We start from the raw sequence: 22115 nt of genomic DNA on the forward strand, positions 1-22115 counted from the left end.
TTTAAAAGAACACACTGCCGCATGAATGTACATCCAACAAGCCGATGCAAATGTCGGCAACGTTGTGCATCGGCCAGTTAAATGTAGCTCACGCACAACACTGGGAGGGGGGGCATTCACACAGCGATTGTTCGTAAATGTCAAATTTTGGCAGACAGATGACAAGTTTGTAGATAGGACCCTTTTCTGCATTCTTCAATTCGCACGTTTTCTGGAATTCTCTCAAAAGCATGAAATCAACTTATCCGTTGCAGCCTGCGTGTTGACATGGCAGTCCATTTGGATATGGCAGATATTAGCATTTAATGTTTGCAGAATATAGAGCAGGCATGCCCAATGAACGAGTGTCAGAAGCATCCAGCAATAAGTGAAACAAGTTAATTCATAATAAAGGTTGTTGGGTTAGATCGTGTATGTCGTAACCCTCCACCACCCGACAGCCAATTAGTAAGGGATTTTCACGTAAACAAAACGCCAATTAGTTACTTCAGCCCAACGGTGTTGTTTATACTTATGCGATCGAACCCAAAAACCTTTATATTGGTCGCGAAAGCCTACTTATTTAATTATTCGTTGGACATTTTACTATTGTAACGTTAACCCGGTTTTCAACAATAGGCTAGATTCATGCATTTGTTCATGATTTTGAAGAATATTGGCCATTAGCCTCAGCCACTGCTAGAAATGAAAAGTATGACAAGAAGCCACCAATAAAACAGAAACTGTATATCTGCGTTTAATATAAAAGTACATATGTGCAGAGCTCACATTTAAACTATGAGAATGACATATAAATGGCCCAACAAGGCACACATAAATAACTCAGCTCCTCCAGCCTAAATTTGTAGATAACAAAAAAATTACATTTATCTTCTGAACTTACACCAATTATTGCTGGGTTCTTTTTACATTTAAGTAAAAAAGGTTTTTTTTACCCAAACGTAATTAAGCTAGTATGTTATTTACATGATCGGGAAAAAACATCTGAACTGGTATTTCATAACTTGAATAAATAGAATGGCAAAAGCTTCATTTCAGGACAAGCAGTGTTAAAAATAGCTTTTGTCACCGGCTAAATAAAGGAATCTGGGGCAAAAAAAACCCAGCAGCAAAGGCTATTTTGTGACATAACACTGATGCAAAATACAGAAACAAGGAAGGTAATCCATCTAACCAGACCAAGCACCATCATGTAAAAGACAAAACATGTTAACTGTCAGGAATTCCAATAAAAATGGACCACACTTGTAACCCTAAAATGCCTCTGTGTGACAAGGTGTGGGTGTCCATTAGCGAGTCGTGGCTTCACATCATCTGCTCAGGTCTCTCGGAGTGTCTCGCCGCACAGCTGAGCGCTGATCCTGTGCGAGCAGGTCAAAAAAAGGGTGCTTAAGAGCTTCCCCCAGCGTGATGCGCTTTGACGGCTCATACTGCAGCATCTTCTCAATCAGGTCAAAGAGCTGGTGGTGCTGGGCATCATCGCACACTACGTACCTCTGCGGGAATAGAAGAGACAAACCCGTTAAATAACATGGCAGTTTTAGTTAGGATTATATTTAAAAAAAACACAAAATGCAATGTTGTACAGCATTGTGCGAGTGACAAATAAAATAAAAAGCCCATCTTCTCTCTCAATGCACAAAAAAACACATCCATCAAGCCGAGGGCCTTCAACCAGGATTGTTAGGTTTATCAAGTCAATATCTACACTCAAAGTAACATTGTTTTATAAATATGGTTATTTACGTAAAAGCCTGTCTCAAACCTCTTTTCAAACAGTGCCAACAGCTATATGAAAAACGTATGAATAACCTAAGTTTCTTAATAACCTTAGACATTTCGGGTACTTTGTATTGATTTGCTTAACGAAAACACGTTAATTTTATGACAGCCAAAAGGGAAAAAAAATCAGCTCTTGTAAATATTATAACTAAAATCATACGTTCCAATTACATAAAGCTATACAATATTCCCATGATTATAGAAATCATGTTTATTTGCATTCACTGGTAATTAAAATGTTAATCCAAGCACAAATAGACTTACCCTCAGTGGTTTGCAATTTTCCCGCACGTATTTTCCAGCAGAACTGTTTTCATCCCAATCCAGATGACCATGGTGGAAGTACTTCTGCTTCCTGTAGTAACAGTCATTAGAGTCAATAGAGCACAAATTTTGTTCCAAGCATTAGAAATGAAAACTCACTTCCAACTGAATCCCAGGATGTATTGCATTCTCGGGTAAAACATTAAGTGACAACTAGTGATGTCTCCACAACGCTAAACAATTTTCAATGCATACGGTTAGTTGTCAACATCTAATAATTTGATGTGACCAAGCTATAATTTAGTTTGAATCGTGTCAAATGCTAGTCGACAAAAAGGTGCTATCACGACTGGTGACTTTTTTTCACCATTACTAACAAACATTTCTAAGAACACGGTCATCTCATTAACACGGTAACATGCATCGCATATTGAATGCTTGCGCGTTTTCCAAACTACACGTGACAAAAGTGAAGAAAATTACCTTGTCCTTCTGACCATGCGAGAAGGAATCAGACCCAAGGTCCTCTCCATCATGGCCAAGTGCTCTCTGTTGTCATGAGTCTGCAGAATAAGATAAATTCACAAGGTATTGCAATGCATGTAGACACGCAGGCCACACTCATATGCAAAGTGTAATTGTATATATGTCGCACCTGGAACAAGGTGAACCCCAAATAGAACTCAAAAACAATGCATCCGATGCTCCAGACATCACAAGGCTGCGACCATCCAAGCTCTGTTAATAAAAGACAAAATAACAGTCCTTCATTATAACGCACAATTAAATCAGCGAGATAAGAGTTGATGTTTGTGCACTGCAATAATCAATGTTGACATAAAATATTTACCGGGCAACTGAACTCACCCAAGAGGACCTCTGGCGCTCTGTAATGTCTTGTCGACACAATAGTGCTGTGATGTTCATAATCAAAGGTTGCACTTCCAAAGTCCACCACCCGAATGTCTGCATTTCTCACAGTTCTCTCATCCCGCTTCTGTAAATATAAAAAACACATTCAAATAAGTGTATAGGTTTAAAAAATGCACACGCTAATCTCATACGTAATGCACCCATGATGTTAATGTCTCAAAGTGCAGAACGATAAATGTGGTTAGACCGATGTTCAGCAGTTTTATATGCCCCTGCCATGATGTAATCATTTTGTTGAATGGTTGTCATGTGTTTCTCGTTATCCACGTCATCAATTACCCATTAATGGCCCTGCATTACTCAGCACCGACTAACAGTGTTTTACTGTGTAAAAATGTGCTCGCACTCTTTATGTTTAACGTTAACAAATGCACAAACTGCTTAACATACATACTTTTTGTGGGTTGTATTTGATGTCATATTCTGAATCCACAAACAGAATGTTTTCAGGCTTCAGGTCTGTGTGGGTCAATTTGTTGTCGTGTAAAACTGCAAAGGCAAAGAGAACACATTAGTATTTTGCAAACTAAATATTTATGGGTCAACTTTCCCGGGATAAGTATTTACAAAGTTTGTATCAATATATTAATTATTTTTAATCTGTTCCCCCCATACTCAAAATGGTGCTCAATGTTACTAATCTCGTTCATATTTACAGAGCAACTTCACAAGATATGACCAACACGCCATCTACCACTGTAGATGGGCAAAACTGAATTTACCACTCAAGTTGGGTAATTTAGCACTCAACCAAAAGGTTCATTTCTACACGATCACAATGCCCTCATGCTATATAAACATCCAGTTCACTACATCTTTTTCAGCACCTTTGGCAAGTGTTTCTACGTTCAGAAAGTCAATACTCACTCACTGATTGCATAAAAAATACAAATCAAAGCAATCTCGTGTTGACAAACAAATAACACTTGTGTTTGCCTCAAATGCACGAACGCTCATATATTTACATTTGATGGCGTAGCAGAGTTGGTAGGCCATGAGCCTGACTTGGTGCAGTGGGTATGGCAGGTAGTTGTTCTCCTTGAGGAAATCAAATGTACTCAGGCCGAGCAGCTCAAAAGCAATGCACATGTGCCCATGGTAGTCAAACCAGTCGTACATCTGTACGCACAGACTGCAAAGCACACAAAAGGATTCCGTTTTCAGAAGTGTTTCGCAACAAACAAGACGGCAAGTTTTGAAAAATTAAAACGTTACAAAATATCCGAATGCTTATTTGCATTAAAAAGTTAAGCACTTGTTGTGCTTTAACATGAAAAAAAGGGCACGTAAAAAAACTATTTTCAAACCTTCATACGAAACGTAAATGCATCACACTTACTATTTATTTCGTGGATCCTTCTCATTGATTTTCTCCAAAACATTGATCTCCAGTCGTGCAGCTTCTCTGTATTTGTCTACATTTTTTATTATTTTAAGTGCAATTTTTGCTTTCCCCCTGTAATACAAAACACAGAGCACAACTAAGCCATGTGGCACTCTCTTACTCCAGTGCAAAATAAAATAAAGTTATTGGTTATACAAACCAAGCTTACCGGTCATGATCGATGCAATGGACCACTTTTCCAAAGGTACCCTCACCTAAGGTACTGATGATCTCATCTAAAAAAATAAAAACATGTATTTAATGTTTCACATCAAAATATCTGAAAGAAGCATGACGTAACTTATTTTATGCTTGATTTTCTCTTTCGATAAATAACAAATACTGTAAAAATTGCAAACATTCGCGAGGTTCCAGCCAACCGTAATCTGTTAATCGAATAAGATCGCTCACTACTGTGCACATTTGGCCAATATGTGCAAATCTGTTGTCATGTCATGCATTTGATACAAGCCAACAACCTTCCCATCATGCAACTATATAACTATGAAAAAATGTCAAATACGGTGGTTGCTGGATATAAGCACACCCCCCCCTTTTGAGAGCAAAGTCGGATGTTGCTTACATCAGAAGTGTCCTTGTTTCAGAAGTTTCCCACTGCCTCCCTCCCCCCCCCAAGTGTAAGGATGTTGTATACATCAAAGCTGTGCTTCTCTAAGATGCGCTTATATCCAGCAACTACCGTACCTTGATGCAGTGGACTAGTATTAATAAGGGGTAATGGGTTATTAAAGGAAGTTATTACATATCCAAGTTTATCACTCGTGAGTAATAAACATCAATGTGACATTAATATGATATGCCCATTGTCCTGAGGGTGTAATTAATTAAAAAAAAATCTCCCATTAAATAATTTTTATATCTTGGCCAATTTTTGTCACAGGGACCTAAAATAATGGGCGTGTTAATATGTTCATGAATATGCTTTTTTTTATCTCAGATGTTCAGGTGTGGACCTTTAGTCGAGTTGACATGGAATGGCTCTGATTGATAAGTGTATTGGACATTGCATTCCTATGATTGTCGCATATATAATCAAGCTTCATTTATCTACCAGATAGCACATATTGTATATTAACTTTAACAGCATATTTAAAGACAGAAGACAACTTTTTTGTACATTGGGAACATTATGCAACTAAAGAGCACTAAATGTTACGAAAAACGCTGTACATCTCGCTTGTAGCCAGTCGCCGATCCGATAGATCAGATGGCCATCTTCATCATCTTCCACACTCTTTGCCCTCCTGGTGCTCTGCTTGCTCCGCTGAACCAGGCCGTGCAACATCCAACCCATTCCCGAGGCCACACAATCGGCAGCACGTACGGCCCGGTGTTGGCATCAAAGCACATTTTCAAGGGTGGGTAGCCCGCGAGTTTCCGGTTTGCCAATCATTCGATGTCATATGGTACATGGGATGTAACAATAAGGATATTGCAAGGCACATGTGAAGAAACATCACTATTCCATACACCATTACATACCTCACGTGCTTACAATTAACAGAACAGTGAAATAAATAGCAATCATTAACCAATATCTTCCATATTACAAAAATTGTATAAGTGTAAAAGCAAATAAAAACAAATAACTGACTAAAGAAACAGTGTATTTTGTTAATAGTTATAATACATAAAACACCCTCATCTCAGTTTTTTTTATTCAAAGCTGTTTTATGATTTTATGCCAAAACCTAAAATTGCTTGTTAATGAGTATAAAACATATGAACCAAATTGAATTGCTTAAGGTCCGTGTGGAACGAATTAAAAAATTTTAAAAAGGCAGAAATTCCTTAAAGCAGTGGTTCTCAACGTTGGCAGTGTACATTTGTCAAACATATTGATCAAACTGCAAGTGGGCACGATCCCTCCTTCGACTGCCCACTCCAGCAGCGGTCTCAACCATTGGCCATCATTACTTTTAGCGATGTGTCCTGCCCAAGCTCACCACTTACTTTCCTTTGGATTCAACAATAAGCATCCCTTTATTTTCCACCACCCTAGCTTAAAAAAACACAAAACCATTCTTGGATAGTAACTTTTATCTTTTGGAAGGAGGCACCTTTGTACCCGTTATTGCCAGGAGGCAGTTTTGGCCAAGTCAACCATCGTAGATTAGACAGAGCAGATGCTGCGGATGTTGTTCCAAAGTCAAAAAAATAGAGTGACACTGGCTGTTGGGATGTCCCTCTTCAATGCATAGAGTTTATAAAACTCGGTTGAGCGTAGGAAGTAGTGGGCCCATTAAACAATGAATCAGTCATTTTTCATGTACGGTACATCTATGCAAGCAGCCTGTGCCACCCCAGATCTATGGGTTGCGAACCGCTGCCTTAAAGCTTTCAACCTGAAATGGCCAGTTTTTATTACACACCATAAGTGGCCATTGCATAATTGAACATGTTAACTACTATAATTTTATCAATTGGGTTCCGTTGAGTTACATCTTGCAGGCATCTCAATTAGAGCTATTCCCTCCACCACGTGACAAAGTCAAACAAATCGCGTTGTCACACGTGCAAATGTGCCTACAAATAGTTTTGCAAACTAATGATGCTGGTTGTAATCTCGACTGAACCATCATTGTATACAGCTGTCAAATTGTTCCCTTCTTTTTCAACATGGATGGTTGTTGAGAAACAACATCAACTGACTTTGGAAGGTGGTTCAGGGTTATAGATCTATTTGACATATACCTACATGACTGAACCCAAAAGAAACCAATTATTAATAGTATTGGTCGTGAAAGCCTTAGTATGGAATTTACTGCAATTTTATAGTTGAATATGGATAAAGTAGTTATGAAAACTGAGTAAGGGTGCAAAGTCCACATATACAAGTTATTTTACCTTACAAATTTAGAATAAGTTACAAAAAATTACGAATTATTTTTCAAATAACAAAATTTACCAAAACAGACAAGATAACTAAAAGTCTTCAAATTACTTCTAGTTTTTTTCCGAATTAAAGGTTCATTCACAAAAAGCAATTGTAGCAAGCTACATTTCAATGTACATATAGAGCCCTAAAGTTGTCAATCCAATGAAGGATGATAGGGCCTTCTTACTGTGCGGTCAATATAATAAGTTATTTGACCATACTTCACCATATTGGTCAATGCAGGTTGAAGGCAGGAGCATTGATATGGCAACATAGAAGTATAGTGCAACAACTGGTTTTGCTGCACCTATTCTGCCCACCATTGAGCCCCACATCCTGTAACAACCTGTCATGCATGGTGGTCACCCATCCAAGCATTATTTAGTCCAATACCTGGTTTTGCAACCAAGATCTGATGAGATCGGGCACATTCCAGGTGATTTGATCAAAGGCATAATTTTGCCAATACTTTAAGAGCAAACAAACACATTTCGCTCGACTATTTCAAGGTAATTAAATGTGACTAAAATAGAACGCAAAGTCACCATGAGCTGCAAACTTGAAGGCCACAGTGGAAATTAAAAACATCCCTCTTCATTAAATCTATATAAAAAACACACTAGTTTCGCTTTTTCATTGTGTTCGTGTCTGTAACAAGAGAACAAGCAGTCGAACTCACATCGACTGAACCCTCGTGAAAAAATATCTAAGGCATGCTACCTGAACAAAGCGAGCATCTACATTGAACATAGCAAAGACGGTTCGAGAAAGTACTCACCGAGGAGGAGCGACTGTACGAGCGTGTGCGATGTCTTCTCCTCCTCAGCCGTCGCCGGCTGCTGCGGTAGCTCTCGTCGTGATCGTAATCACGAGAGCGGTGACGATAATCGAATGACTGAGGGGGTAAATTGAAGGCCTCTTCGTAGAAACCCTCACCTCTATCCCTTACATAGTCCCCTCTGTAGTCAGCGTAGTATCTGTCGTCATACATTCTCTGCTCGCATGAACGAACATAGCTGAAAGAGAAGAATTGTGTCACTTATATAAACAGTCACCCAGCGGTGGCACTTTGTTTCAAGAACTCAGATCACAATCAGAAGGTTGTGAATTAGAATTGTTAATAATCCTTCCAGATAAAATAGCGCTTTGCAGGAAGTCAAGAGCAGATGACGTATGAACATGCTGGGAATGTAAAATGTTTACTGCTTCAGGTATCCAAACGGAAACACCAATAAAATTATCGCCCATGATAGAAACATGGTATAACATAACATTCCTGCAGGAATCACCCAGCACTAACGTTTACGGAAAGGAACATGACGGGAGAACACAACAGTCAAACAATCGCCACTATATTAGGACTTTGTGGGAAATTGTGAAAGTTGCTACACAAACTGGTTAAGACGGCAAAATGTTTTACCTGAAAGAACGCTGCGATTTTGTGTAGCAGCTGTCATTACGATTGCGTCTTGGAGAATGCTCCCTGCTACTGGATTTCCTCCGATGCCTCTTGCGGCTGCTGTAATCGTCTCTGTATCTGTAACTGTCCCTGCTGCCTCGGTCCGATGACCGAAACCTTTTCGGGTGAGGCATCTTAAACAAATAAAAAAACACATCATTAGCCATATACAGTACAGCCCACATTCCACATCGCTTGTCAAGTGTTCACCAGAGCGCAACCTGCCAGGGATAAGTTAGCCTATGGTACCTATGAAATCAACACTGCTTAACTGATGAAGACTGGCCTATGGTACCAATGAAATCAACATTTCTTAACTGATGAAGACTGCCACCCACGAATGTATATTTAGATTGTCCAGCACTGGCTCAGGGATACAAAAAAAACGAGCACCATGCGACACATTTGCGCGCACGAGGACGTCGTTAATGCATCATCTGTATTTACAGTGTATTGGAAGTTTTTTTTAAGCGTACAACTTTTGAAAATTAGTGGAATGTACAAGTACAACTTTCCAAGGTAAAAGAAAAACAGTTTTTCTTTCCGGTATTATTTTAGTTTCAATGAGTGGCGGCAAGGTCTATTACGCAGGATTCTAAAAAGGAAAGCCTCGTAATCAGAAGCACGTGATCTTGCAATAAAAACAGGGGCCATAACGTGGCTTCTAGTAGACTTTAAAATACCCTTGTTTTTCGTTACATCATAAATCACAAGTTCGTGTAAAACTGTGTAAACAACTGCCTTTATGCAGCATGCTATTCAAAAGCAGTTGTATGTCACTCATAGCTCCACGAAGGTGGTGAAATCATCATACGTAGGCGTCAGTGAAAATGTAATAAAAAAAGAAAACCATTGGGAGTTCTTGCATAAGGTTGTATATGGCCGATGAGTAGACTTGCATGCATATGTATAAGCAATGTTAAAAAAATTAAGGAAAGGAGATATGGGCAACGCGGATCAGCATATAACTGCACAGACCAGAAGAGCTGAATAGGGCCAAATGTCCTGAACTGCAACTCAGTATTTAGCAGCGGGTGCGGTGTAGATTGGCCACGATGCTATTCAGAACATGTTCTCATTGGGAAACCGCAAGCTGCGAGAACATGTGATACCCGAGGTATGAATCAAGGTTGGACATGCCAAAACAGTTCTATCATGCATGCAATTTAAAGTAGGGCCCTTAGAATGGCTGGGGAAGCAGATTGAGTTTGTTGTTGAGGTTAGCAAAACAGGTGAGGCAAAGTTATGCCAGTAAAGTGGGGACTACTATGGCAGAAGTGTGGATAATTTGGATTTTAAGTGTAGAAGTGATATCAGATTCTATCAATGTTCAGACATGTCCACACTGACCTAGTACGCGGTTCCCACTAACCATAGAAAAAAGCCCTTGGAAGTAAATTCAAAGCGCTTCCCCGCTCAAATTAGCATGTCATGCTAATTAATATACGCCGACAGCTGGAATTCAGCAAATTTCACATTTATGAGAAGCAACATCTCCATCAGACAACCAGTTTAATTCTCACAGCGTGGCACTCACTTTATCGACCCCAGGAAGATGATTATGATGGGTTGCATCAACCCACAATTAGGCTTTACATTTTTCTCAACATTCCCAGTGTGCGGCTTTGCCCTCAAGGACCACGTGGGCAAATGGCGGCATACAAAAGTTGGGCATTTAAACAAAACTCCCCCCCCCTACACCAACATTGCAAGTTTGGTATAATAGAGGGTGTTTTGGGTTAGATCTCGTAAATGTGTTGTTAAACCCGTCACCACCCATTTATAATTAAGCGACATGAGCCAAAAAAATCCCCTCTATTATGGATATTGGTCGCGAAAGCCTACGTGTTAAACAAAGTTTCGCATTTTGTGGTTATAGTGCCACATCCAACCAAGTACGATGACACCGATAAGGCAATGGAATATTCGAGAACTTCAGAGTACAGTACCACTGAATTCTGGAGTAAATATAATTACGTTGTGTTTTTACTGACGAGCGAGAAGTTTCCCAAGTTACATAACAGCTCTCAGTGCTTCCTCTTCATACCCCCAACAATCCACTGCCATATTTGCCCCAATTAAGTGACAAGTGACGTCAACACGGTTCTTGTGCCAAGCTAGGTGCACCTCGAGGCCACGTGGCCAAAGTGTTATGAGATTAACGGCCGAGATGACTGGCAGATGGACAAACCAATGCTGTGTTTGGTGGCGAGAGACCATTGGCAGTTGTGAGCCTCGCTCCTTTACCAACGGGCCACTACGAATTACAACCACCACCATCCACACCACGAACACCACCAACCACCTCATCATCACCATCATCAACCATAATTATCACATCAACCATAATGATCACATCAACCACAGCCATCGCCACCTCCAGAAAAGACGTCGTGTGCGATGGCGCGCTAAACAAAACGGCCATAACGTGAACCCACTCCAGCAGGACACGGATGAGGGGTGGGAGGATGCCGTGGCGAGGGCCTTCACCCAGCAGGGTATCGACCGCGGCCCGATGGATGACCGCGACCGGCCCCACAACGGCTCCATCATCATCACAGCCCCAGCAATCCGCCCTCCTTTCTACAACAACCGCAGTTTAAACGGGGAGCGGCAGCAGCCTTGCCAAAACCATGGCGACAACCGTTTTAGTTAATGGTTTATAAAAAAAAAAAATGTTTCCGTTGAGGTTTAAGAATTTAACATTTAAATTTTCGGGTGGCGGAGAAGGGCGAGGAGATCCCGCCCGCTACAACCGCCGCCATCTTTTAGTTCTAAGGCGCTGCGACGTCTCTCGGTTTTTATTTAAAATAAAATTCCCTCCTCTTCCTACGCATTGAATTAAAGACATCGGTGCGCAGCGCACGATAGGCCGTCGTCTACGGGTAACCTCAGCGGCCGCTCACCTTGTGCGCCGCAACGCCCGTGTGCTTGTCCCAAAGGAAGTCCGTCGTGGTGGTGGTGGAGGTGGCCGCCGCTGCCGCGAACGTCGCCGTTGATCGTCAAAGCCGTTCGAGAAGATGGCGGCGGCGCGTGACGTCACGAGCCGCGCGCGCGTGACGTCACCGCTCGCGGGGAGGGGGCGTTGGAGGGAGGGGGGGGATGGAGGGAGGGGGGGGTTGGAGGGGGGGGGGGTTGGAGGGAGGGGGGGGTTGGAGGGAGGGGGGGGTTGGAGGGAGGGGGAGGTTGGAGGGAGGGGTTGGAGGGAGGGGGGGTTGGAGGGAGGGGGGGTTGGAGGGAGGGGGAGGTTGGAGGGAGGGGTTGGAGGGAGGGGGGGGGTTGGAGGGAGGGGGGGGTTGGAGGGAGGGGGGGGTTGGAGGGAGGGGGGGTTGGAGGGAGGGGGGGTTGGAGGGGGTCAAGCTGTGATGGCGCCAAAATAATAAACAAACAACAAAGTCACAGCAAGAAAATTAGAAAAAGTGGCGGTTTTTCTAATTTTCTTGCTGTTTTTTTCACACCTGATGATGATTGCTTGTGTTGCAGTCGAAACGTCGTGATAATTTTATTGTTTTATATTTTTATTATGTTATTGTTTCCCTTCTACGTGACTTCACCGGAAGAACCAAGAATATGAATCCCTGCAGTTATTTAATCTTGATTTGAAGCTTTCGTGACTGCAGGAATCCATACTCTTTGGGTTTTTTTCAGTAAAGTCACGTAGGTAGAAATACAATAAAATAAATCACGACGTTTCGGGCGCAACACAAGCGTCCGTCATCAGGTGGGACAACCACAGCAATAAACAATTGCTGAAGTGGGCAAAAGGGCTGCTGTAACAAGAGGCTTTATAGGTAAGAGAGGGGGGAAGGAGCCAGGGAGGAGAGATAGAGAGAGGGGTAGTGGACTGCTTCAAGCTAGAGGGATTACAGGGCGAGCAAGAGCACGACAAAGTAATGCTAATGTGAGAAAATCAGCATGTCAATGGTACAGGATGCTGAAATGAAGGTTGATCTTCATTGGCCATGCGAACTCGTGATCGTCAATCGTCATTGCGCACCGCGGGCAGTAGGTGGCAGCACTGGCGGACAGCGCCAGTTCACGCGGGGTGGTTTGGCAGCAGGAAGCCTCCAATGGGCAGCAGAGGCTGAGTTGGTGGCAAAGGCGACCACTCAGCTTCAGAGTCAGTCCCGGATTATCCCAGTAGCAAAAGTAGCCACATATGTAGTAGCTACTGGCCCCGCACTTTCAAGGGCCCCGCGATAAATGATTTCAAGCTATCAATTCCGGTTCAGTGATTCTGCACTATTACTATAGTACTACACTGCCTTCAACTTTTTTAAATTAACGACTGGGTGTTTAAAGTTAGCGATTTGTAGTTTTATCTGGCTGTATAGCAAATGAAAAAATGCAATTACTTTACTGTGCAAGTAAAACATATGTGTTTTAATATTTACGTGTTTTTTATTTAGAGCCCTTTTTATAACATATGCTACAGGCCCCGCACTAGCTTAATCCGGCACTGCTCAGAGTGAAGGTCATCAACATCAGCGACAAACAAAAGCAACAGAAATATGGAAAATTATTTGATGAAAATGCGTTGTCAGCGGTAAACAAACACAAATAGCAAAAACTGAAGACTTTTGTCCATAATACCGCCTTCAGAGGAAAACATAAATACTAAGACGACGTTCCGGACAATGGCTTTTGAGAAAGGGCCATTGCCCAAAACGTCGGCTGCTTACTCAAGAACCCCATTGTGGGGCAGGCGCGTGACAACACGTCTCGTGCAGTACAATACAATTTGAAATCACGATCTAAGTATAACCTCTGTACACATAGAGGCAGGCAGTCGTGGATTTGAGCCCGGATTTGAACAAGGGCAGGGAATCGACATCAAACGCACGGCTGTTGGAAGAGAATTCCAAACCATAGGGGCAACAGAGGTTACTTATAGAGCTCCGCATGCAATACCAGAATCTTATAATATGATATACTCTTGATACATATTTGCTCGCCTATAAAGTAACTTGCATGCATAACTCAAGAGTCCGTGTCTCGTCGCTACCCTTACCCTCATTCTTCCCCTTTCTGGATGATCCCCGACCTGACAGTGTTCTTCCTTTTAACACGTAGGCTTTCGCGACCAGTATCATTCATAATAAAGGTTTTTGGATTAGATCGCGTTATTATAAATGTTTCACAACCCTCCACCACCCAACATGGCCATCAGAAGCAGGTGTATGGCTTCACTATTCTGGCAAATCGGCCGAAGATGCTGGATGTAATTACCAGCGAAACGTCGTGCTCAAATTCTAAATGTTGTTGATTCATTCTTCAAACACACCGGTGGGTTGAATAAGTAATTAACTGGCGTTCTCATCAAGATTTATAGCTAACTAACTGGCGTTTTGTTAACGCGACACATTTTTTACTGATTGGTCGTGTCGGGTGGTGGAAGGTTGCGACACATTTATAATAACGCGATCTAACCCAAAAACCTTTATTATGAATAGTAATAGATTTTTACCCTTTCAACTGGTACAAAACTGACACCTTTATACAAGGCATCATGTTTGCAATAACCACAACACAAGCAGTCAAAATGCAAACAAAAATAAACAACTCTGATAATGATATGCACTGTCCTTGAAGTTGATTGGTCCACACCCGAGACAGCTTTTCTTAGAGCCTAGTCTCCATTGGTGTTGGGCTATGAGTGTTCTTCATAGTGCGGCCCCGACAATACACAACATGTGAAAACACCCCCCATCATCATCGTGCTGTCAAACCCCAACGGTTTCAAATGTGTGGCGGCCCTCACATTGACGATGTCTAATCGGTGAAAGTGGCCCCCTGTCTGAAAATCAGTGAAGAACCACTGCCCTACCCACCAGTGACATAGCAGCTCCACTCTCAGCTCAGGGGGTTGTTGGTGCGGCAATCGGTCAGATGTGGTGCCCCAATATTTGATTTTGTCTCGCATGATCGCCAACACGTTAGCGCTCTAAATAAATTCAAATAACACGCGTAACGTAAATTAAAGTGATTTGAAGCTTTCGTGACTGCAGAAATCCATACTCTTTCGTTCTTTCGGTAAAGTCACGTAGTGAGATATAAAATATAATTATTTTAAATAAAATATAATTATTTTAAATAAAATTATTTTATTTCTAACTACGTGACTTTACCGAAAGAACCAAAGAGTATGTAAATTAAAGTATTACCATGAAGGACATTTTAAGCCGCGTTTTAATTGAGTGTTGTTGTTCTTTTACACTGCTGTTGAAAACATCTCTCATAGTGGATTTTAAGGGGGCCCCCAACTCGTATCTTTGGCCATCAGGGGGGCTAAGGCACCCCCCTTGCATGCCCCACGCTCGTGTCGCCACTGCCAGGGCTGCTTCGTGACCTTGTGTATGAAGAATCACCGCCCGTCTCGTATTTCTACATTGCGGCTCTCGAAATACTGAATTGTTCATTGTATTTTACCCAATTCGAACAACAACAACAACAAAATGTAGCTCGTCTTGCTATTCCCTCTTGGTGACCCCTTGCGCAGCCACCAGTGACCCCTTGACCCACGGGCGCCTTCTGCCCCAAGACCCCCACGGGACTCCACCGGGCAGCCCCCCGCGTGTCCCCCCGCATCCCTCCACCCGAGCCCGGCTCGGATTTTAACGTCACGCGTCCGCATTCCTGTGTGGCTTCCAACGTTGGTTCGAGCCACATTTTTATTCGTCGCTGTAGATGTTAGCGACTTGTGTTCTTTTCTTTTGTATTGCTGGTGTGCGCTGCGGGTTATAATACATCTCTAGCGGCAGTCGTTACTTCTAAAGCGACGGGCTACAACTTATAGCTGCAACAAACACAACGATGTAGGCCAGGGAGCGAACACACCGGCTGGATACGCGCTGAAGGAAAGCGCGTCAGTGTTGGCGATGCGCGTGTGTCGTGGCGATGATGATAACCCGTGCTCAGTTGTCAAAAGTACTGTCCTTTTGACGGCTTGGGTAGTCCTTTATCCAGCAGTGGATCAAGCATAGCTGCTAGCTACCGCTAGTGATGAGATTGAGAGAGGAATGGGCTATCTAGCGACCTTTCTTTTCAGTTTCTTTTGATGACTAACGAGGGAGTTGGCAACGCAGGAGGAGGATCAGAAGCGACCCCAGCTGCCCGGGCCTGAAGCTGCCTCGCCCGGCCAGGAGGAGGAGAGGGCCGTACCCCCCCCCCCCCCAACGGCCCCACGTCTCAAGACGCCAGCCATGGGCTCACAACGCGCGGCCAGAAGTCGGGGGGGTCTTCTTCTCGCCCTCGCCGTGGTCACCGCGCTGAGCCAGAGCGACCCTGCGCTGGGCGGTGAGTTTGGGGTGAAGCTAATGATGGTGGTGGTGGTGATGTGGTCACATTTGCTGGTTCGTCTTGTTGGTTCGGGTGGTGCTGATGGTGGTGTTGTGGTCACATTTGCTGGTTCGCGTTGGTGGTACGGGTGGTGCTGATGGTGGTGTTGTGGTCACATTTGCTGGTTCGCGTTGGTGGTTATGGTGGTGCTCATGGTGGTGGTGGTGTTGTGATCACATTTGCTGGTTCATGTTGGTGGTTATGGTGGTGCTCATGGCGGTGGTGGTGGTGTGATCACATTTGCTGGTTCGCGTTGGTGGTTATGGTGGTGCTCATGGTGGTGGTGGTGTTGTGATCACATTTGCTGGTTCGTGTTGGTGGTTCATGTGGTGCTGATGGTGCTGATGGTGGTGTTGTGGTCACATTTGCTGGTTCGCGTTGTTGGCTCGGGTGGTGCTGATGGTGGTGGTGGTGTTGTGGTCACATTTGCTGGTTCGGGTGGTGCTGATGGTGGTGTTGTGGTCACATTTGCTGGTTCGCGTTGTTGGCTCGGGTGGTGCTGATGGTGGTGGTGGTGTTGTGGTCACATTTGCTGGTTCGGGTGGTGCTGATGGTGGTGTTGTGGTCACATTTGCTCGTTCGCGTTGTTGGCTCGGGTGGTGCTGATGGTGGTGGTGGTGTTGTGGTCACATTTGCTGGTTCGGGTGGTGCTGATGGTGGTGTTGTGGTCACATTTGCTGGTTCGCGTTGTTGGTTCGGGTGGTGCTGATGGTGGTGGTGGTGCTGTCGAGGGGAGAGGTTGTGTAGTGGTTAGTGCGCTGCGCTACGAACCCAGCCGCCCGATTTCGATTCCCGCTCACGGCCAACATCAGTGACCGGTCATGAGCCTCCCCTGGGTCGACTCAGCCTCAAATGAGTACCTGGTGCGTTGTGTAAACATCCGACAACAAGAGAGACAAAGGCGGCCGTGCGTGGTGCTGGCCACCCACCTCCTTGTGTGCCGACCTTAATAGGTGCTCGCTAACAGCACTTGCTCCAACAGCCTGATGAAGGCTATGGGGGGGGAGGAGGAAATCTTTGTCTCTGGTGTTGTGGTCACCTCTGCTGACAAACGACTGCCGTAGATTGTCGCGGTTTTGCAGAATATCAGCCGGGATTGTGTTTTCATGTTGGTCGGCGCGATGTCAGAATTTTCAATTCCTGAAGAAGCTCCCAGTAACGCGGAGTGGAACTCGGGGCATCTTGCCCAACAACACGGGTGGCAACCTTAGAACCAACCTGTCGAGAGATGGAGGTCATTCACAGACGTTGCAGTCAACTTGACTGGCTGTCGAGTTAGAATTGAGGACATTTTGGGCACCTCTCTACGTGCACATACACACACATATGCCCTTTTTGTCAATCCACTGCTGGATGAGGGGCCTCTCCAAGCCGTGCGGTTTGTGTGGGGGTTAATCGACCATACTTCACCACGCTGGTCAGTGCGGGTTAGTGAAGCCAGTCAATATAGACACGAGAGCGTAGCAGTACAGCAACAGCAATGGATTTGCCTTCACCGATCTACTGCTCACAACGAATTCTTCGTCGGAGCCTATCACAAGCCGTGTGTGCGCATGGTGGTCACACATCCAAGCACTATCCAGGCCAAAATCCAGCTTCTACTTGTGAGCTCTAACAAGACCGGGTGCATTCCGTGTGATTCGGTCAGAGGCTTAGGTCATCTTTGCTGGCTGATAAACCGAAAACTAAACACTCAGATATGGGCCTTGTATGTCGTGACTGTTGTTGTTGTTGCATGCCAGCAATTTAATATTCTTTTTAATCATTCACACTGCTCTCTAGCAACTGCATCTGACATTGGTGGTAATGGTTGAGCGAGGAGGACGCTGACACGTGCTAAGTTTAGCAGCACTCTCTTCTCCTGCAATAGTTTGGTGTCAGTTAAAACCATGATATGTGTTCAGAAGTGCCGTACAAAGAGCGTACGAGGTAGGGCAAGCATGTTCCTGAATCCATCTGTGCAAAGCTTGAGTGTGGATGTGGAATTTCAAACAACTGACCAATTGAGGGTTGCCAAGCGGAGTGAAGATTGTCCGTTCCATTTTATAGTTTCTACAAACTATGTTCTGGCATGTACAGTGCATGGTAAACATGTCAACGTTTGTGGGACGTTGGCCCAATGTCAACCAATGTTTGCAGTATGGAAACAAAGGGTTTGTGAATCCATCTGTGCGGAACTTTTAGTTCTATCCCAGAGAATGTGCAGGTATTCTCTAATGCAAGTCTCGAGTGTCAGTGAGGCTTTTCTGGGTTAACGAATGAAAAGACGAAAAAGCACAAATGGAGACCTGTCATCAAGCATGCAAGGTTCCACTTTATCAACTGCACTTGCAAAAACCTGGCATTTGATTTCCGTCGGTTTTCACCGCTTCTTCTCCTTTGCCACAGCAGTCTCCAACAACTTCTGCAAAAACTAATTTCCGCTAAAATACGATGGATGAGTCTGAGTCCGTGAATTTTTTTTTTACGCAAAGGGGAAAATAATTGCCGATTATGTTGCATTACGCTCGTGTTATGAAGGCCAGATTTATAACTTACCAACTGTGGTTTCATTCTAACCATCGCACGAAGCAACTTGAGCCTCGCTGTACTGTCTGAGTACAGTATAACACATTCCAGAGTTTGTGGTTCCTAACGTCATACCAGGTGTTGTGCTTAACATGTTTACTCCAGAACATTCGTCAGTTCTGAATCGGCTCTTCGAGCTCTCATGCTGCAGACATATTGCACCAACAATCTGGAAGTTATCTCAATTCTTGCCAACAAAAAAAAGGGCGATCCACTTCTTGTGATTCCAAATTGTCTAGCCCCTGAATCTGTCAACAATAAAGAGATTCTTTATCACCTGGAGTCATTATTATCAATTGTGAATGACCATCAGTAACATTTCCAACGAGCATGCTCTCGATGTAAGTATGTTAGCCAATGGAACTCATATCTGGACCTCTTGTGTTGTGAGCATGTTGGAGAATCCGTGTTTATCTCTTTTGACTTTTCCAAAGCGTGTAATCGTGTCTGGCATCAGGCGTTCCTTGCCGAGCTGCTGCCGTGCGGTGTCTGCCCTCATCTGCAAGGATAGGGCCTCTGGCTTTCTTACTCACTGAAAAATATGTTCCTATAACTTTGCTCAATAAAAAAAAGTTTCTACTTTTATACTACTCTATGTTAAACCGGAATACTCTTCATTCGCTGGCCACTTTGCCTTGAATGCCTCCGGCTCCGTGCCCAGCAACTGGTGATAAATATCATGCCAAGTATGACGCCCCACTCGAACAAAAATCGAAGATATATGTCTTCGAAGATATATATTCCTATCACCGAACCTCTCCACACCGGTTTGTGACGCTCGCCTTCTTCATTCACGATGCATTTCCTGAAGCTCGCCGAGATGTTCACGCAGCACCATTTCGTTCGGCAAATCGGGAGAGGGGGTCAAGGACGAGGATCGCGTGACCTTCCCTTTGTGTCCAGCTTTGTCGCTTCGTGTTTGGGGAAACGGAACATTGGAAAGCCACAGCGGCAGCATTCCTGGGGCCCGTGGAGGCACAGGTGTGAACTGTGAATGGGAGGAATGCGTTAACCACAGTTCTCTCCACCTTCCACCCTGTAAACACTCTCATACACACCCCATGCCTTCCTGGCATGCAACACAAGATCGGCGGTTTTACCTTTCGCTCTCGAGCCGTTTTTGCTCAGGAGCAGCGGTTCTTAACCTTTACTGCAGCCTTGCGCCACTTTGGTTCTCAATCGCTAACAACATGCATCATGTGAATAAATACAGAGGGTTTGTGGAAACAAAGTAGTTGTACTACAGTACGTGCTTAATTTGTTGTTTCGATTATTTGCCTTCTAAAAAAAAATCTGCACGTATCTCGCACCCCCAGAAAGGGCATCTCGCACCTGTGCACCCCAGGCTAAGAACCGATTGCTCCAGAGCCTCGGCTGTGATAGTTCTTGCAACAACTCCGTGGCTAAATTTGTAGGCGAATGAGTCATTCCGCAAGTAAAACCGTGAATTAATGACATTTCTAAACGCAGTTGAAACGCTCATTGGCCTGCTACATTGCAGTTGTATTCAAACATATTTTGCCGAATAGGTGTCGGAGCAGAAACTGATTTTCAGAAGCTTTTCAGAAAAGCATAAAGGGTGCTGTACTCATTCACACGTATAGGTGTAATGCGATTACCGTAAGGCTTTCCAATCTGACAAAAAAATGTAAAATGTCACTGCAATTATCTTTCGAGGTGTATCTATTTTAATAAAGCATCTTCAATTGAATTGGCATGTCCACTGTGACCTCGTTAATGCACTGTGCCAGAGCTGTGTGAGAGACGTGTGTGAAGCAACTGGTGTGCACACAATGATGGGTTTGTCTGGAAGAGGCGTGGTGTCCCGTGACGGACTGCTGATTACATGTGAAAGTTCCACTTCAAACTTTGGCAAAACAACAAAAGGGCTAAAGTATGCTGCAGAGAGACAAATCACCCAGGGATCTTGTTATGATAAGCAGATGCCTGCAGATAAATATAAAGTACTGTGCATTAATATAGTAGATGTACTATATCTATAGTAGATGTACTATATTAATATACAGTGTGTTCCAGATATCCCCTTTCACATTTGGAAGAAAGCCCAATACGCATAAATGGTGAAAACATGTGTTGTAATGAATGTCATTATTCATTGTGACGGTTAATATTTTATTCTCCAATCAGATTTCTGGAAGAAAAATATATAATGTCATTACAGAATAATATTAGCGTCATGCATTAGATATTTTTGTTCATTATTACACATGCCCCCTTTACGAATGAGATGGTGAATCTTATTGGCCTTTAACTTTTTAAAATGCCACTAAAAGGATACATACAGCCGGGTGCCCCCCTCCCCCCGTGTGTTGTTCAAGCCACTCTCGTGCGTTGTTCAAGCCCCTCTCGTGCGTTGTTCAAGCCACTTTCATGCGTTGTTCAAGCCACTCTCGTGCGTTGTTCAAGCCCCTTTCATGCGTTGTTCAAGCCACTTTCATGCGTTGTTCAAGCCCCTCTCATGCGTTATTCAAGCCACTTTCATACGTTGTTCAAGCCACTCTCGTGCGTTGTTCAAGCCACTTTCATGCGTTGTTCAAGCCACTTTCATGCGTTGTTCAAGCCACTCTCGTGCGTTGTTCAAGCCACTTTCATGCGTTGTTCAAGCCACTTTCGTGCGTTGTTCAAGCCACGTTCATACGTTGTTCAAGCCACTCTCGTGCGTTGTTCAAGCCACTTTCATGCGTTGTTCAAGCCACTCTCGTGCGTTGTTCAAGCCACTTTCATACGTTGTTCAAGCCACTCTCGTGCATTGTTCAAGTCACTTTCATACGTTGTTCAAGCCACTCTCGTGCGTTGTTCAAGCGACTCTCGTGCGTTGTTCAGGCCACACTCATGCATTGTTTAGGCCGCTATCATGCGCTGTGCCACTCTCTTGCATTGTTCAAGACGCTCTCGTGCGTTGTTCAAGCCCCTCTCGTGCGTTGTTCAAGCCACTCTTGTGCGTTGCGTGCACGCAGCTTCGTTCTTCGGAGACAGCTACGTGGAGCTTCTGCTGACCGAGGCGTCTGACCAAACGGAGCTGAGTCTGCGCTTCCGTACGCACCAGCGGAACGCGCTGCTGTTCCTGGCCGCAGGCAGCAGCGACTACTGCCTGCTGGAGCTACGCGCCGGGCGCTTGCAGGTGGGCGCCTGGGAGAGTACTTTTGTTTCACAGGAAAATAAACGAATTTGTACGTTGCTGTTGTTGTTCTTGCAACATCCCGAATAGGCTGGGATTACACTGCTCAACACACTTTTTCTGGCATAAGGTATTCCAACGGTTTTAATGTAATTTTGTGGTGCTGATTCCAAATCTGGCATCAGTTTTTGTCTATCACATCAGGTTTTTTGAGATATCAAATATTGCATTTTCAATAAAAACTGCAGAAGAAAAATATTAAATAAATGTGGATATCTACATAAAATGATATTATAAACACACTATCCTAAAAATACAGCACCATATTTTAACATTAAAGCAGTCACTG

At 43.8% G+C, this 22115-nt stretch overlaps 2 protein-coding genes across 3 annotated transcripts in view; one reads left to right on the top strand and one right to left on the bottom strand.

Annotated features, from left to right (window-relative positions):
• Positions 1 to 720: 720 nt before the first annotated feature.
• Positions 721 to 11760, bottom strand: LOC144935550 (dual specificity protein kinase CLK2-like). 2 transcript variants are annotated; one of them, XM_078862312.1, is made up of 13 exons: positions 11628 to 11760; positions 8683 to 8855; positions 8041 to 8278; positions 5555 to 5648; positions 4533 to 4599; positions 4319 to 4435; positions 3945 to 4111; positions 3374 to 3468; positions 2914 to 3043; positions 2702 to 2784; positions 2530 to 2609; positions 2047 to 2137; positions 721 to 1496 (listed from the first exon to the last, which is right to left on the bottom strand). In XM_078862312.1, exons 2-13 carry the CDS (start codon positions 8853 to 8855, stop codon positions 1311 to 1313), a joined length of 1521 nt encoding a protein of 506 aa, XP_078718438.1. In that variant the 5' UTR covers positions 11628 to 11760; the 3' UTR covers positions 721 to 1310. The 2 variants fall into 2 exon arrangements, with proteins under 2 accessions (XP_078718438.1, XP_078718439.1); XM_078862313.1 differs by lacking the exons at positions 5555 to 5648; positions 8683 to 8855; positions 11628 to 11760 and having other exon boundaries at positions 8041 to 8100.
• Positions 11761 to 15385: 3625 nt separating this feature from the next.
• The window catches only part of LOC144935551 (chondroitin sulfate proteoglycan 4-like), a 34723-nt gene continuing 27993 nt past the window's right edge, over positions 15386 to 22115 (top strand). Inside the window, exons 1-2 of the mRNA XM_078862314.1 lie at positions 15386 to 16017; positions 21606 to 21769. Of these exons, the coding sequence (XP_078718440.1) occupies positions 15924 to 16017; positions 21606 to 21769 (258 nt within the window). The 5' untranslated portion in view covers positions 15386 to 15923. The remainder of the gene's footprint in view (positions 16018 to 21605; positions 21770 to 22115) is intronic.

The sequence above is a fragment of the Lampetra fluviatilis genome, chromosome 13, assembly GCF_964198595.1.
Source record: "Lampetra fluviatilis chromosome 13, kcLamFluv1.1, whole genome shotgun sequence".
NCBI classification, from domain to species: Eukaryota; Metazoa; Chordata; class Hyperoartia; order Petromyzontiformes; family Petromyzontidae; genus Lampetra; species Lampetra fluviatilis.